Raw genomic sequence first — 16,370 nt, forward strand, 5'->3', positions numbered from 1 at the left:
ACACCACTCCTACTTCTCAGAGAAGCTCATCTGCGAAGAATGTAACAGTGAATGGTTCCCACAGGGTGTATAAATCCAGAAGGGCCAACTCTAGTGTTCTCCTCTCTCTGAGCTACTCAAGATGAACCCTGCCCAAGCCCTCTTTCTCCTTTGAAATAAGTAAATATTTACAGTGTTTTCCCTAGCCTGGATGCCGTTTCTCCTCAAGGTTGCACAGCTCTGTCTCTTTCACCTTGGGCTTCCTGTGAGAGGAAAAAAAAAAACAATACTGTCTGCTTCCAGCACTCAGTCTGTCATGGTGAGCCAAGGCAAGGCGGGCGGGCCCAGGGGACTTGGTGAAAGTGGAGACGGGACAGGGAGGAGGTCAGGAAGGCTAGTGATAGTCCTTGGCTCTGACCACCTTTCTGGGAGCATCGTGGACATCAAAGTAAGCTCCAGCTCAGGTGCCTTGTGGATAAAGGCTCAAAAGAAATTAGTGCCGTCACATCTACCCGTGGGGACTGTCTTCCCTAGGCCAAGAGAAGCAGAGATGAGTCGAGAGTGTCTAGCAGAGACACCTGGGATGGGGCCTAGAGAAGCCACCACCTGTCCCAGCTCCACCCACAATTTTTGGTTTCAAGGGAGATTGTTTAGTTTTGCTTACATTTTTATTTTTGTTGTGCTGGGGGATTAAACCCAGGGCCTTGTGTGTTCTAGGCAAAAGTATTCTATCCCTTGACTATGCTTCCAGTACCATATCCTTTGTTTTTAATGGAATATTTTATTGTAGTCATTAAAAATTCACATGTAGTTGCATGCCCAGTTTTGTCTGAACCATTTTATAGAACTATACAGTGCACAGAGGGTATAAAGGATATGAAGCCACCCCTTACCTGTCTTCCCTAGATTGTCCCAGTTTTTCCGTGTGTGTGTGTGTGTGTGTGTGTGTGTGTGTGTGTGTGTGTGTGTGTGTGTGTTAGTTACAGTTTCCTCACCCATGTGGGTTCCTGCAGATCTAACAGCTTCATGACTATAAGACTAGCCAGTTCCCACATGAGAGCCCTCGTGGCTTTTATAACCGCACTCCTGCTGTACTCCTACTGGTTCCTTACTCCTGGGAACTATTTGTCTGATCTCCACTTATCAAATGTTTTCATTTCAGAAAAGTTACATAAATGTACTCATACAGTTGGCAACCTTTGGGAGTTAGCCTTTTTCATCCATATAATTCCCAGAGACTAATTCAAATTATATCATGAATTCCTTATACCAGGCCTAGTGGTACAGTGATTCCAGATGCTCAGGAGACTGAAACAGGAGAATCATAAGCTCAAGGTCAACCTAGGATAGAGCATCATTCAAAACCAGCCTGGGTAACTCAATAAGATTCTGTCTCAAAAAAAAAGAAAAGAAAAGAAAAAAAGAAAGTCCATTTACTTTTCTCACTCAGTAGTGTTCTATTGTCTGTTGAAGAGCTTTTGGGACAGAAATGGTTTCCAGTTATTACAAGTAAACATTCTTGTGTATGGGTTTACATCAACCTAAGTCTTAATGGCTCTCTGATAAATGTCTACATGTACATCTGCCTGTGTTCCCATTTCTCCCTTGCCTTCCTTCTACCTCTCTGAGGGCAAGCGATGCAAAGACTCATGTCCAGGCAGTCCCTGCCAGATGCCAGCTAGAACGTCCCAGTTGTGCCAGGTTCCTCAGGGGTCCCCAAATGGTCCTGACCAGTGATGGTGTCCAGGGCTGACAGTGTTGTAGCAGAGCTCTCCTCCAATCCCAAAGCTCCATTTATACCTGTTGAAGATGCAGATTCCTGGGCTTTGCCCTTCAAGTTTAGAAATGTGCCTGAAAGGAGGTGAACTCAAAGAGGGAGGAGGAAGACACCGTGAAAGCTATGTTTGACTTCCTAGTAGGAAGATATGAGCTGAAACCTTTCTAATCCATTCCCTTACCCTGGCTGAGTGGCTCCCTCTCATGCACTCCTTTTTTAAAAAATCAATTCATAGGTGAGACAGTCGATTGGCTTGATCTGTTTGGGAGGCATCTAGGCAGTGGTACCAGGTCCTGGGCTCGTAGCATGAGTTGGCTGTTTGAAACCTGGGACTTATGCAGGGACGCTTAGCTCAATCTGGGAGGAGGGGACTGGACCTGCCTGGACTGAGTCTATCAGGTCGATCCCAGTCCTTGGGGGAGACCTTGATCAGGAGGAGGTGGGAATGGGGGGGGGGGCTGGGGGGAAGGGGAGGGGGTCAGGAAGGGAGAGAACAAGGGAATCTGTGGCTATTATGTAGAACTGAATAGTATTGTAAAATTAAAAAAATAAAACATAAAAAAAATCAATTCATTATTAATTGTTTGGCCTTTGAAACAGCCTAGATGGGCTCTACATTCTCTTTTCTTTCATAGTGTCCTTATGGTAGTGGAGGAGAGTGGAAGTTGACCAGTTCACACAATGACTGAGCCCGTTACAAGGACTTTATAAGCATAGACTTCCAGCCAACCATGCTCTGTTTTCCTTCTTTGGCTACCACAATCTTTGCTTGAATTCCTGTTCAGCGCAGAGCATGCACTGGATGCTGGCAATAAAGGAATGTGCACAAGCCCCAGGGTCTGACCCTCAGGAACACAAAACCAAGTAGAGGGCACCACCAAGTTTCACACACTGGATACCGTTCTGCAAATCTTCCTCAAACCTGTTTCCCATATAGGGATGATTAAACGATACAGTGTGTTTGATGTGACAATCTTCTACCTTAATAGAGTCCAGAGTGAGATAAGATTAAAAGAAGTGCCTCGGAGGGGAACAGGAGAGCCTTTCATCTCTGGAAAGTAATAAAGACAGACCCCACCTAGGAGAAAGGTCTGGCTCTAAGTGGCAATCCGATGACATAAGGCTGTAATGAGCTTGATACAACTGGATTTCCATATGCAGCTCTCCACATCTAACCTTCTCCCAAAGTGACAGCAGCCAATGCCATGAACTGTGAGGAGCTCACTTGACTATAGACTTCTGGCCATGAGAGGGTTGCAGCAGGGTTCCTGGGCAGACTCATCCTAGATGTGGAATGAATGAATGTATTTTGCTCTGAGACAGGCAGGGTGACAGGGCTGATTTGCTGGCCTTTCTGTCTCATATCATCCTTTTCATCCTCTTCATCTAGAGGAGTTGCCATCCTTGGACTTGCAGGAAGACCTTCCAACTCAAGTTCTAGCCTCTTTCCCACATTTGAAGACCAGGGAAAGAGTTTAATTGTCTCTGCAAGTGGGTGGGGGAGTTCCCAGGACGCAGGGAACATCACGTATCCTTTACCATTCTCTTGACAGCCCATGGCCTCCTCCTAGCAGATGAACCAGCCCCAGCAGAGTACCTGGGAGAGCATAACAAGAAATGAAAATTGCCACAATTTCCCAGAACCTTTCTGTTAGGGTCCAGAATCAAGTCACCTGTCCCTGCACCCAGAGGCAGGAAGAGAGTCGTCTACTCCATACTGTGACTATGAATCTCATGGGCTCTTCTGCTTGGAGCAATAGCTTGGAGCTGGTTCTGGATCCACAGAGCCCAGGCTATGTACTCTAAGCCCAAAGGGCTTCTCTCCAGGCCCAGACTGAACTTCATGGTCCTCTCTCTTTGCTATGCTGTTTTTCATGGCTAGTGGTCATTGGGCGGGGCGGGGGGGGGCCGGGGAGCAGCCAGCATTCATCATTTGGCGAGCCTCTCCCTCTCCTCAGCAAGCAAGTAAGATGAGCTTGGCCCAAGATGCTATGCGGCCCACCCTCTGGAGGGGGTTGTCTGCTGAGGGCTTTCCCAGGGAGAGTTCCAGTTCTGTGCTAGGTAAAGCCGAAGTGGCATATTGTCATGTGTTCCTTTCTGCCACATACACACCAGGCCACTTCTACATACACTATGCTCTTCCTACCCCTATGCACAGCACAGATGTATATTGACACATCCATCAACTCCCAAAGTCAGTTGCACATCTATAAATACATTTCTTGACTTGGAAAGATCGAGAGCCTCCTGGTAACAAACAAAGTGAACTTCCTGCCCTCGGGGAGTTTATGTTTTAGCACAGGAGAGAAACAGCAGCAAGACAAGTAAGTGTGTGTGCCACCTTAGTGGGAAGTGCTAGGAGGAGGTCAGACAGGGGAGCTGAGGTGTGGGCCGTTCCATTGCTCTCTTTGCCTTGCCTCATAACTATTACTTGGGAACCTACAGCAAGTAGAGAACCAGCCACACTGGAACCCAGGAGAGATTCAGGACAGCTGGCACACACTGTCCTCTAGGAACCCTACAGTCTCATTAGAGACAGGAAGTAATAGAATGGCTCATGCCATTGTGCAATACTGACTGGAAAATGTCAGAAAGGCTTCGGGAGAAAGGACTTGAGAATATGGTATTTCTTCCACCAAGAGTCCACCCAGGCTGAAGATTTGTGAAGATTCCTAGAGTCCCTGACCATGGCTAAACTGCGAAAGTGGGCACACGGGTCTCAGATTCCTTCCAGGGTCTAGAGATAGAGATGCGTAAGGCTAAGACTGGCTAAGACCGGGGAGCGTATTTTCCCTTCGCACACAATGCTAGGGAAACCAGCCTCCAGGGCAGCTGTTGTCACAGAGGGTATAAAGGATATGAAGCCAGGCTTGCTCTCCTTGTATCTTATTGTCTCTCTTATTGTCTACCCATCACAGAAAGCCCGCCTTGCCAGAATCCGTGTGGCCAAAACAGGAAGCTCCAATGCCTACCTGCACAGCAAGCGTAATGGGCTCCTCAACGAAGCCCTGGAGCTGACGGTAGGTGTCCGTGAGAGCTGACAGAGGAGATGAAACAGAAATAGGCTTGTTTGCTCACCCCCAGGTCCCCCAGGCCGCCCCAGGTTAGACTCTGACAGGGGCATGTTTCCAAGTGTCCCCACCAACATACTGCTCCCATGTAACTATCACCGCTGCCCATAAACCAGCTGTTGACAAGGGCCCCAAGACCAAGACCAGCAGGTTTTATGGCGGCCCTAAGATTTGACTTACCAAGATGTCCCTCATGCCCTCCTACCTTCTGTGAAGAAATGAAGAGGCTGAAGAGAGGAGAAGACAACAGCGTCATGCTCAGTCCTTCTTTCTTTCTCACTAGGGCACCCCGGAAGAGGAGCACATGGGCAAGACCACGTCACTCATCGAGAGCCAGCACCACCACTTGCTACACTGCCTAGAAAAGACCACTGTGAGTCCCAGCCTGCTGCCCCTTCCTGCTTCATCCCTGACCTCCCAAGGCCCTACTCACGTTGTCATCCTAGGCCAGATAGTCAGTCTGTCCCCTTCGAATCCAAAAGAGTAGCAGCAAGGTCTGAAGGATGAAGACCCCAGGGGGTGGGGCAAGGTCACCAGAGTGAGAGATCAGCTGAGTCCTGTAGCTGTAGAGAAGAGGCCACTCCCATAGCCTTCCCATTCCCCCCCCACCCAACACCATCGTGTATCTTAATTACTGAGGACTAAGCGTTTCAGTTTTTTCATTTCTCAGTTCTGATGGGCATCAGCCAACAAGACTCAGGCTGAATTTACACAGGACAATAGAGAAGAGGGAAGATTTTTGTTCTACCCCTGTAGCTGGGTTGAGGCAACCCATGGGTCCCTTTGTGCCTACATTAATGAAGGAGGCAGTGTATATATACATATATATTCTTTAGCCAAGGATTTACCAGTCCCAACCCCACTTAAGTAACTTGCACTTTTGCAGGGAGTTCAGATTGTGAAAGGCTGATTGCTAAAGGAGATCATGGCGTAGGGTGCCACAGCTGGAATGGGAATGATGCTTGTGCCTTCCTGACAGCCTGAAAGGAAGGGCAGTAGGGCCAACCCTGAACCCTTGGCAAAAATGCTGGGACCAGTAAGGTGGGAGAAGTCAGAATAGAAACGCTAAAGTGAACCTCTTCCCTATTCCTTTCCAGAAGTTTTCCACCCAAAGAGCCTAGAGTCAGGGCTCAGCACACCCTTGAAAGGAACTTCCTAATTCCTAGTAGCCTGTAATCTGGCCTCCCAGATGCTAGGTGCCTCTTACTCTGAGCAAAATAAATGGATACCATGGATGACTGTGGAACCCCAGTGAGATCTTCTAAATGAGAAAGTGCTCTGCGAGCCCGGGTACCAGCATCTATGGTCAAAGACCATGTATGCATATCTGGAAGTTCTCCCAAGGACACCCAACTTGCCAATGGGATAGGCCCAGACCCCACTGCCCTTTCCAAGTTGCATGCACTGGGTGGAATGTGTAAATTAAAAGGACATGGGTGAAAACATTGGGCTTTGAAGGGCTGGAATGTTGGCATTGGGGGACTGAGAGATGGAATGCTGGCATTGAAGGGGCGGAATGCTGGGTCTGAGGGAATGTTGAATTGATTGTAGAGACAGGATATCGGAATGCTGGGTTTGGGGTAAGGAATGTGGGGCCCAGGGGTGGAATGTTGGGATAGGAAAAGAAGAATGTTGGTATGGAAAGAGTGAATGTTGGGTTAAGCAGGCTCCTTTTGGAGCCAATGGGTGAAATGTTGGGACAAGGGAAGCAGAATGCTGGGAATGGGGGCTGGAATGTTGAATTTGGAGGGTGTATTGCTGGGATTGAGAAACTGAATGTCCAAACCGGAATGCTGGAATGTACAATCAATGGTGTTTCTATCTTCTGTTGGCATGTTGTCCTGTAGGGGTTATCCTATCTTGTGGATGATCCCCTGTTATCTGTACGAACCTCCACCATCAAGGTATAGCTTTACAAATTCAATTGTTCTTCTCTCTGAATCTTGAGTCTGTGGATCTACTCTGCTTACCCCGGTCTGGGTTCTGCATGTGCTGCTGCTTCTCCCCGGGCTTTTGCTATCTCTGCTGCCACACCCAGTACCAGCTCAGGCTTCCAGTATTTTTGCACCCAACCACCCAATTTCCTTTCCTGTTCTTTTCTTTGACACCCCCAGGGGCCTAGAGGGGGCAGTGGAACAGTTTCCTCTGGAACGCCCATATACCACATATCTCTGCGCTACCTCCTCAGTTTCCTGGGAACTCCTGGTACTGGCTGCCAGGGGACGCTTTCTCTGAACTCTGTCCTTACACTTCTCTTTCTCCTCACACTGTCAATGCCACAGAGTTTTAGTCACTTTGGTTAAGTATCCATTTTTCCATTGTTCTGGGTTTAGCTATGTATGAGCCACCCTCATGGCCTACAGACAGGAAACTGTTAACATTCTTTCCTGTGTTTACATTTGGCCTAGGGAATCCTGAACTGCCAGGTTGTTAAGGATCCATATGCCATACATAGTCAGGCAAAAAGGAAACAAAATTGGAAGAAATCTTATCCTTAGCAGTTTGACCCCTTTGCACTTAAGAGCAATGCTCTCCCAATTCTGTGAATGGTCCCAAACCTTTACAGACTTATGTCACACCTGTAAGAGTCAGCAGATGTGCAAAGATGACCAGAAGACTCATATTCAGTGGCTTACTAACAAAAAGTTGATTCTCTCTCTGCCGATGCCACTAAGGCCCTCCATGTCCTCTGTGTCCCTTCTGCTCAAAGCTGAAGGTGGAGTATATGACACATAATGATTTAACAACCATGTCCCTGCCCAGGCTCAAGGCCAGGGAGGCCAATGGATTCTTTTGACATTGACACCTGTGGAAACGAAACCCCTCACAAACCTTTATCTGTAATCCAGGCATCTGGAGCGGGGAGGTCCTTCATTAAAGGCCCAAAACAGGCAGCCATACAGAGACTGGGGCTCCCCCGCCTCCCTTCTTCTTTTTCACGGTTTCTCCTTCCTCCCACAGAACCACGAGTTTATTGATGAGCAGATGTTTGAGCAGAACTGCATGGAAAGCTCAATGCAGAACTACCCGTCCACCAGAAGTCCTTCTCTGTCCAGCCACTCGGGCCTCACCACCACCTGCTGCTCCCGTCGCAGTAAGAAGACCACACACCTGCCCAACTCCAACCTGCCAGCCACTCGCCTGCGCAGCATGCAAGAACTCAGCACGATCCACATCCAGGGCAGTGAGCAGCCCTCCCTCACCACCAGGTGGGTGGTTTCCATTCCCTTCCCAGAATTAAACAATCTCCACATTAGAACCTCAGGGATCCCGTAGTGGTTCCCCTGATCTACTGCATGGGGCCCCTCTGCTTTCCTCCCAACCTTCCTTCTCATGCTTTAAAGTAATCCAGGGGTCTTCATGGGATATTGGGTGATACTATAGCAGTTTAGGTCAAAAGTGGCTTTAGGTAGTAAGAGGGAAAAAACTAAAAAAGAATCCAAAAATTAAAAAGATAGCCTATAATCATTTTCCTAAGAAAATACTTTTCCCAACTGTGTTACATATATATGGCTTATCCCAAGCTGATTGTGAATCACAGACTGACTTTTCCTTCCTGTTACTTCCAAATAAGTTGCAGAGATTTCAGGGAAAGCAAATGTCATAACAACACAAGTGATAAGCCCACAAGGGCTGGGAAGAAGTACTATCTGATGACATAGGAATTGTTACTAGTGACTAGAATGGTAATTATAAGCTGGTTGTTAAAGGGACAGATCAAAGGCTGAACAGAGTCCCTTGATATAGCATAGAGCAAAAACCGTGCAGGGGGTCAAGGAAGATTTGAGGGGCACACAAGCAGGAACCATCACCAACTCACTTTTTTCTATCCCAGTCGCTCCAGCCTTAATTTGAAAGCAGACGACGGACTGAGACCAAACTGCAAAACATCCCAGATTACCACAGCCATCATCAGCATCCCCACTCCCCCAGCTCTAACCCCAGAGGGAGAAAGTCGGCCACCTCCTGCCAGCCCAGGACCCAACACGAACATTCCTTCCATAGCCAGCAACGTTGTCAAGGTCTCTGCCTTGTAAAACCACTGGACAGAGGGCCCGAGGGGGTAGTGGGGAGTCAAGGGGGCTGGCATGTTGGTGGGTGGCCCCTGGGACCACTCCCTCCCCCTTCCCCACTATTTCTGCCTGCCCTGTTGCACCCCAGCACTGAGACTTGTGCCTGGAGGGAAAAGGAAGCAGCAAAGGGTTCCTGAGGATCCCACTGCCGGTGTGGACACAGCCCTGTGACACTGCATCTTGCTGGGGCCGGAGGAAGGGTGGGGGTGGGTAGGGGATGGGCCCTTAGGAGGTGTAGGCCGCTTGCCTGGACAGGGCCTGGTGGGGGGCACCTCAGACCAAATAACAGTTGTTTCTGGAGACCCCAGTGAGGAAAACACAAGACCAAGAGCAGCTCAGAGGCCGAGTCGTCACACGCAAACAGGAAGAAAATATAACACTGTGTATTAAGCACCTTTTTCAAGGATCTTAATGGATAATATTTATTCATGGGAAAAGGTGGAAAACAAAATAATCAATGGATTTTTGTGAAATGTTTTTCTCCATGGACCCAACACCTTTAAACCAAAACAATGCATTTTGTGAGGTTGGTTTTTATTTTTCTCCTTTTATAGCAAAAGCTTTTAGGCTCAAAGTCAGTTATTGCTGAGTTCCCTCCCCACTCCCACGGGGAGTGAGGTCACCTTTGCTGGGTCCTCACTGCCCAGCTGACCTGCACAGAGCTGTCAAGCAACCACACAGCAGCCCTTCTGCTCCGTTCGTCTGTCTCCTGTCTCTGTACCTATCTGCTTCACCTTGGCTGTCTCGGTATCCAACCGTCTGTCTCACCATGGACAGTAAAGCCTTCTCTGTCACTGCCAAGTACTGCAGACCTGTGCCTGGGAGTCAGGCCGAGCAAATGCAAATACAGAAAAGAAAGGAAGTCAAGTGGGGTGAGTTGAAGGGTGAGGTAAGTCTACCTGATGAACAGAGGTGCTTCCCCTGTGATTGGAACCACTTGTCTTTGTAGTCTGTTGTAGGGGGAGTTGGGGAATAGTCATGTGTATCACACTGAGTCTTGAAAACGGAAACAGCCACTTCAGAAAGCAGTTGTTTCTGCTCTACCCCAGGGAAGACAGAAGCACCAAGACAGAAGCTTCCAGAGCTCCAGGGCACCTTGCTATGGACCTTCCTTTAGGATCCACCATGAAGCCCATGCAGTGAGTGCTCTGCCAAGCGGCTCCATGAGCATCCTCAAGAACAATGGACTTACAGCCCGAGGCAGTTCCTATACAGAGGTTATGAAGGTTAAGCCTGTGTGCCTCATGAGGGATGTTTCAAAGCAAGAAAGCAAGCATGAGGCTCTAGATGATTCTCTCCTGGTCTAAAAGATGCCTTGAGGTCTGAGTCATCTTCAGGCCTCATCTCTAAAGATAGCTGAAGTGTGGGAACACTGATGACCTCCACGCAAATGAGGGAGTGGAGATTACTTCTTGAAAACGTGGATAATATGTTTGTTCAAGTTATTTACATGGTAGTGGGCCTGGGAACAGTATTTCTGGAATCTAACTAATCATTTTCACCACTTACAATGGAGCAGGTTAGCCTCGGGTTAGTTACAAGTGCCCTTTCCTGCCCTTCCCAACCCCAACTACTTTCCTGCGGTTTCTGAAGCCTGGGATCTGAGGCATATGAGCTGCTTAGGAACTTCTCATCCATTCTACAGCTCACAAATAAGCTGTTCATTTGCAAGTCCCAAATCTCTGCCTACTACAACTATAGATGGGTTTTTCTGGTCAGGGGCCTGAAAGTACTCCTGGGGCTTCCATGGCCCCAGCTCCAGGGACTCTGTACACAGAGGAGTCCAGGTGTTTTGAGGGGGTACCAAGCCAGAAAGTAGACAGAAAGGCAGAAGAAAGGTGCCCTTCTTCCCATCTTTGTCTCCCTGCCCTTATCCTCAATGGCTACTGACAGTCCTTTCTTTAGATCTGGCCCCAGGATTTCCCCTTATCATGGGCATGGAGTTATTCTTGCAATCCAGTAATTCCGTACATACATTTTATCAGCCAAGGCAGAGAGCCAAGCTGGACCCAGTTTTAGCGGGTGGACAAAGAACTAGAAAAGGATCTTTCTTTTGAAAGAATGAACCATGGGACAAAGGAATGTCCAAGTGCATGGTATATCCTAAGAACTGAGTGGGATAAGGATACAGAATTTAAAAGGAATGTTGTTGCAGTCACATACACGCCACCGTTCTATTTAAGAACAAGTCACTACAGGACTAAGATGATGACTCAACCAAGGATCTCCATGTCATTTGGACAGTGCACAACACAGCATACTATGACTCTCATGAAAAGAAATATATTTTTAAAATCGTGTCCCCCAAATTCCACGTTTTATTAACTTGAGTGAACTGATGTTTGTGTTGCTTCTATTTCATTTCCAAAGCCCATATCATGCCTTTCCTCACCCTCCCCCGCCCCCAAAAAAAAGCATTAGACCCTCTTCATTTTCATCTTCCCATTGCAGTCTTGTTAGGGGATAAGGGACCCAGCTCACCTGTGCGCAAAGATATCAATGCAGGAAAACAGCTCACAGCCATATATCTCCTAAGGGTATTTGTGATTAAGTACAGGGACAAAAGTGTGCTGGAACAATTTAGTAAGTCTGACTCATTGGCTAGTAAGTGAAGAGCCAGGATATCAGAATCTTCTGGAGACCAACAGCTTTCTGGTGCAATGACTCATGGTGCACAAACCATGTTAGAATAACTGAAAATTCCCCAAGCTACCACTCCATTCAACCCTACTTAGCACTGGGGTAGAGGGTATCAAAAAGACAAATATAAAAAGCCTAAGACTACATTCAAATAACAAATGGGAATAACTTGGAAATATAATATTGAATATACCAGACCTAGAGAAGATTAAACAATAGCTAATTCATTTTACAGTGTAGAAAACTGAGGCCCAGAGAACTTGACTCCTTCAAGGTAATGTAGTCATTTAAGGATAGAATAGGGACCAGAGCACAAGACCCTTGGCTACTAGTCTAATGTGTTTTGTTTTGTTTGGGGGTTTTTTGTTTGTTTTTTGTTTTGTTTTGTTTTTTCAATACGCCCTTTGCCTCGCATAGTTAATATGTTGGGGAAGGTCCATCAAAGATGCCATGACATAACTAGAAATATTCTTGTGTAAATGTCAACACAACTTGATGTAGCCCTGGAAATCACCTGACTATACTAACACAAATTATAGACATCGGAGCCACCATTTCTTGGGTAGAGCAAGCTACAGGTGATCATTTCTATCAGTGAAGTGGGAATATCCAAGATTTTCCAGGCAAATGCTCAATTTTCTCAATGAAAGAGACTTGGACAATGACATTTCAAAGCATATTTTTCTGTTGCTTCTCACCACAATCTGTGAAAGTAGTCAACTTAGTAAATCCTTGATTCAGAGAAAAGAAATGGGCACAAAGAAACTGAATGACTCATCCAAGGTTTCATGGCAAGTTAATGGCAGAATTGTGATTTGATCCAGAACTTAGACATCACGTCCTGGGAGAGTCTTCTATATCCTGCTCTATGACTCTAAGGTTTGCTCATATTTTTAAAAAGCTGGATTTCAAGGGAGATGATTAGGGGAAACATTCCTGAAGTAGCAGGACCTCCTGAAACAGACCATTATTTCTTCCTCATTCCCATTTTTCCTAACTAGTCTCAAGCTCAGGACTAATTGTACAGAACCCCTTTCAAAAGACCAGTAGGTACTCTCAACAACATATTAGAATATGACCACATAATTTGAACAGATTAAGGAGGACGGTAAATGATGATCCATGGTTGACAACGGTCACAAACAGAACTGCTGAGGACATTATACAGTTGTTTTGTTTTCCCCGCAGTTCAGGATCAAGTCATTTTCTTATCAGAAAGCAGGTAGGGAAAGTACCTGGGAGCATTATATGCTTAGATCATTTTCCTTGTCTTTTTAAAAATAGCAGTAGTGATTGAAATTGAGCTAGCATTAGATTTGAAATTATTAATGAATTCTAGTGATTCAGGCTCCCTCACTTCAATTACTAGGTAACTAAGTAAGGCAGAAGGAGCCCAATACCATTCATTTGAAGTAATAGTTTCCCTTTCATGCTAGTTGGCATGGTAACCACCGTAAAAGGAACACGAGAGACTTTTATTTTCCCTCTGATTTCCTAATGAATTCTCATTACTTGCAAAGCTTTAAAATGATGGGATAAAGGAAAAACATTGTCATGACCCATGACACTTGGAGCCCAAACAGCATCATGAAAAGCATTAGAACCAAGGAAACATGGCTTTGAAGAATGAAATGGCTTTTTAAAGGGGTTCCTTATGGGTCTTGTTTTTTATTCAGGATATTCTATGTTTTCTCATCAAATGTAGTAATGACATTTATCTTAGCAGGTTCTTTAAACTAAGCTGGCTGATATCACATTAGCCAGTGCAGGGCACTGACCCAAGTCCTGGGGGACTACTTGGACCAATGGACTATTTTACAAACCAGGGAGGTGGGAGGGATGGTATATTTTTGATAATCAGACATTCCAATGTTTTCCTTAGAGGTCATGAGCTCCCATTAATGTTCTTGTGAAAAACATCAAGTGTGTTTTTTCTATTTTCGTATAATTACTGGGCTTTGCTTAACAACATCACAACGGCAAAGAAATACACTGTACAAAACTGCAGGAAGACAAATGTGAAAACTTTCTGTGGGGGAAGAAAAAGCTCTTAAGTTTCTTGTCTTCTTTTGAAACTGTAGTGCATATGTTATAACATGTATATCATTTACAGTATTGAGTCCTGTGCCACTGCTGTACCTGATGTATCCAATCTGGATTAAACAAACTATGTGCCACAAGCCTTGAAGTGGGGGAGTTTCTTTGAAAACCAGTTCTTTCCCTTCCAAAAGCATTGCCGTACAGCAGGAAGCTTTCTCAATGGCATATTCTTACGGGTAAAGGCCTCATCTAAGCTGCCCCTGCGCCTTCCATATAAGCAAGGCCACTGCTTCCTGGAGCTTGCCTGCCGACACACTCTAGGCAGGTTCACTGCTTTAACAGGGGACCAGTGGATTGAATTTGTCTATAGCTCTCTCTTCAGGATCAATTACTAAACAAAAATCTGTCTATATATCAGTATCAGTTCTACTAAGGCTTCCTCTAATATTTGCTCCGCTTAGACCAAGGTCTGAAACAAACCTCTCTCTCTCTCTCTCTCTCTCTCTCTCTCTCTCTCTCTCTCTCTCTCTCTCTCTCTCTCTCTCTCTCCCTCCCTCCCTCCCTCCCTCTCTCTCTCTCTCTCTCTCTCTCTCTCTCTCTCTCCCTCTCTCTCTCTCAACATTAAATGCTAGTAAAAATCGTGACAAGCAAGAGAAGCACAAGCTCAGGTTCATCACATGTTGGTGACTTCACATCTGTCACCTTTTACTTCTTCCCTTCAGTTCCTTTCTTGACTTTAAAGGAGAGTAGGGCAGGATTAAGTACCTTTTAAGATCTGTCTAACCTTAATAATTCTGTTCATGTAAGAGAAGCATTTTTATGTTCTGCCATGCAACAGCACAAATTTAAATCCTTTTCATTCTCCAAAATCACCAGATTCCCAACCAATGGAAAACAGTAAAAGAAGAAACACCTTATGCTCAAAAGTCCAAGTCCATTATGAAATTCATTGTAAGCACTGATATTCACATCCTTACTACCCACTAGGTGTCACTAAAGACCCATAGCTCAAATAATCTGGACGAAAACTGGGAAGTAACACACTCAGCAACTCTGCCTGCGTTCAGCAATTCTTTTAAATTAACAAGCACTCAGTGTGTAAAGCCTTTGCAGGTTTGATGGTGAGTTTTGATTGCCAGATTTACAGGGTAGGAGGAGAGAATTGACTCCTGTTAAGTTATCCTCTGACCTCCACCCATGCACCATGACATTCAGGCACACATAAAATTAAAATATAATAAAACTTTTCTCACTATGTAGCTCTGACTACCCTGGAACTATGTAGACCAGGCTGGCCTTGAACTCAGAGATCTGCCTGCCTCTGCCTCCTGAGTGTGTGTACCACTATGCCCAACTTTTGTTTTGTTTTGTTTTTCGAGACAGGGTTTCTCTGTGTAGCTTTGTGCCTTTCCTGGAACTCACTTGGTAGCCCAGGCTGGCCTCGAACTCACAGAGATCCACCTGGCTCTGCCTCCAAAGTGCTGGGATTAAAGGCGTGCACCACCACCGCCCGGCCTGGCTCCATGGAACTCTTAAAGCACTAAATGTCAAGTAGTATACACACACTTGTTCAAAAGATACAAAACACATTCTGCCCCAACAAGACAAGACCTTTGTGACAGGGGTGTCAACAATAACTACGAAAAGTGTAAGTTATTTTATATTTAAAAGGAAATGGAAAAAGCCCTCAAAAACTTGTTCCAAATCATTCCTTTATCTTAGACATGACCCACAGTACAATCATTTTTCTTCAATTACTTTTAGTGTTCTGGGACTGAAGTTTAACTAAAAGACACGCTTTTATTTAAAAAGTCACTAAAGAAGTAACTTGTATTCTCAGAATTATCCAAAGAGGGCTGGAGAGACGGCTCAGTGGTTAAGAGCACTTGTTGCTCTTCAGAGGACCCATATTTCGTTCCCAGCACCATGTTGGGCAGCTCACGACTGCCTTGAACTCTAGTTCCAAGGGATCCAGCAACCTCTTCTAGCCTCCGTGGGCTCTCACACATTCGCACAAATAGAAAAAAAAAAAAATACTACTATCCAAAGAAGCAAGTTTCTCTAAGATCTCTGTATGTAATAATGAATGCCTAATTCAAGCTTAACCTGAACTTACAGTAATGGACTGGAAATTTTGAAAATTCAGGAATTGCCGGGCAGTGGTGGTGCACGCCTTTAATCCCAGCACTCAGGAGGCAGAGCCAGGCAGATCTCTGTGAGTTCGAGGCCAGCCTGGGCTACCAAGTGAGTTCCAGGAAAGGCACAAAGCTACACAGAGAAACCCTATCTCGAAAAAACCAAAAAAAAAAAAAAAAAAAGAGAGAGAGAGAGAGAAAAAAAAGAAAAGAAAATTCAAGAATTACCTAGATAGATACAGAGATCCATGGCCAGGCACCAGGCTGAGCTCCAGGAATCCCATTGATGAGAGGAGAGATACTGCAGGCGAGGGATGTCGAGATCATGATGGGAGGATGTGCAGAGATGACCAGCCACACTAGTGGAAGCCCATGAACTGTGGACTGGTGGCTGTGCCCACCCCCCATGGGACTGGACTAGGCCCTCTGGATACGGAAGATGGTTGTTTGGCTCGAACTGTTTGGGTGGGTGGAGGGGGACGGACACGACACACACCAAGGCAGGGTATCGGGATCTGTCCTTGGTTCATGGGCAGGCTTCTGGAACCCGGTGCCTATTGTGTGACACCTTGCACAGCCTTGGTGCAGTGTGCTGGGCTCTGCTGACTCCCCATAGGAGACCTCGATTTGGGGGATTTGGGGGATGTGGGGATGC

General features: G+C 46.1%; 1 protein-coding gene across 2 annotated transcripts in view; it reads left to right on the forward strand.

Moving 5' to 3' along the window:
- Window positions 1-9,307, forward strand: part of Kcnd3 (potassium voltage-gated channel subfamily D member 3) — a 212,505-nt gene extending 203,198 nt beyond the window's left edge. The window contains exons 4-8 of one of the 2 annotated variants that reach the window (XM_028889920.2): window positions 4,675-4,776; window positions 5,111-5,200; window positions 6,675-6,731; window positions 7,789-8,036; window positions 8,663-9,307. In XM_028889920.2, the coding sequence (XP_028745753.1) occupies window positions 4,675-4,776; window positions 5,111-5,200; window positions 6,675-6,731; window positions 7,789-8,036; window positions 8,663-8,864 (699 nt within the window). In that variant the 3' untranslated portion in view covers window positions 8,865-9,307. The remainder of the gene's footprint in view (window positions 1-4,674; window positions 4,777-5,110; window positions 5,201-6,674; window positions 6,732-7,788; window positions 8,037-8,662) is intronic. The other variant, XM_028889922.2, reaches the window with a different exon arrangement.
- The last annotated feature ends 7,063 nt before the right edge of the window (window positions 9,308-16,370 follow it).

Source organism: Peromyscus leucopus, chromosome 6 (genome assembly GCF_004664715.2).
Source record: "Peromyscus leucopus breed LL Stock chromosome 6, UCI_PerLeu_2.1, whole genome shotgun sequence".
In the NCBI taxonomy this organism is placed as follows: domain Eukaryota; kingdom Metazoa; phylum Chordata; class Mammalia; order Rodentia; family Cricetidae; genus Peromyscus; species Peromyscus leucopus.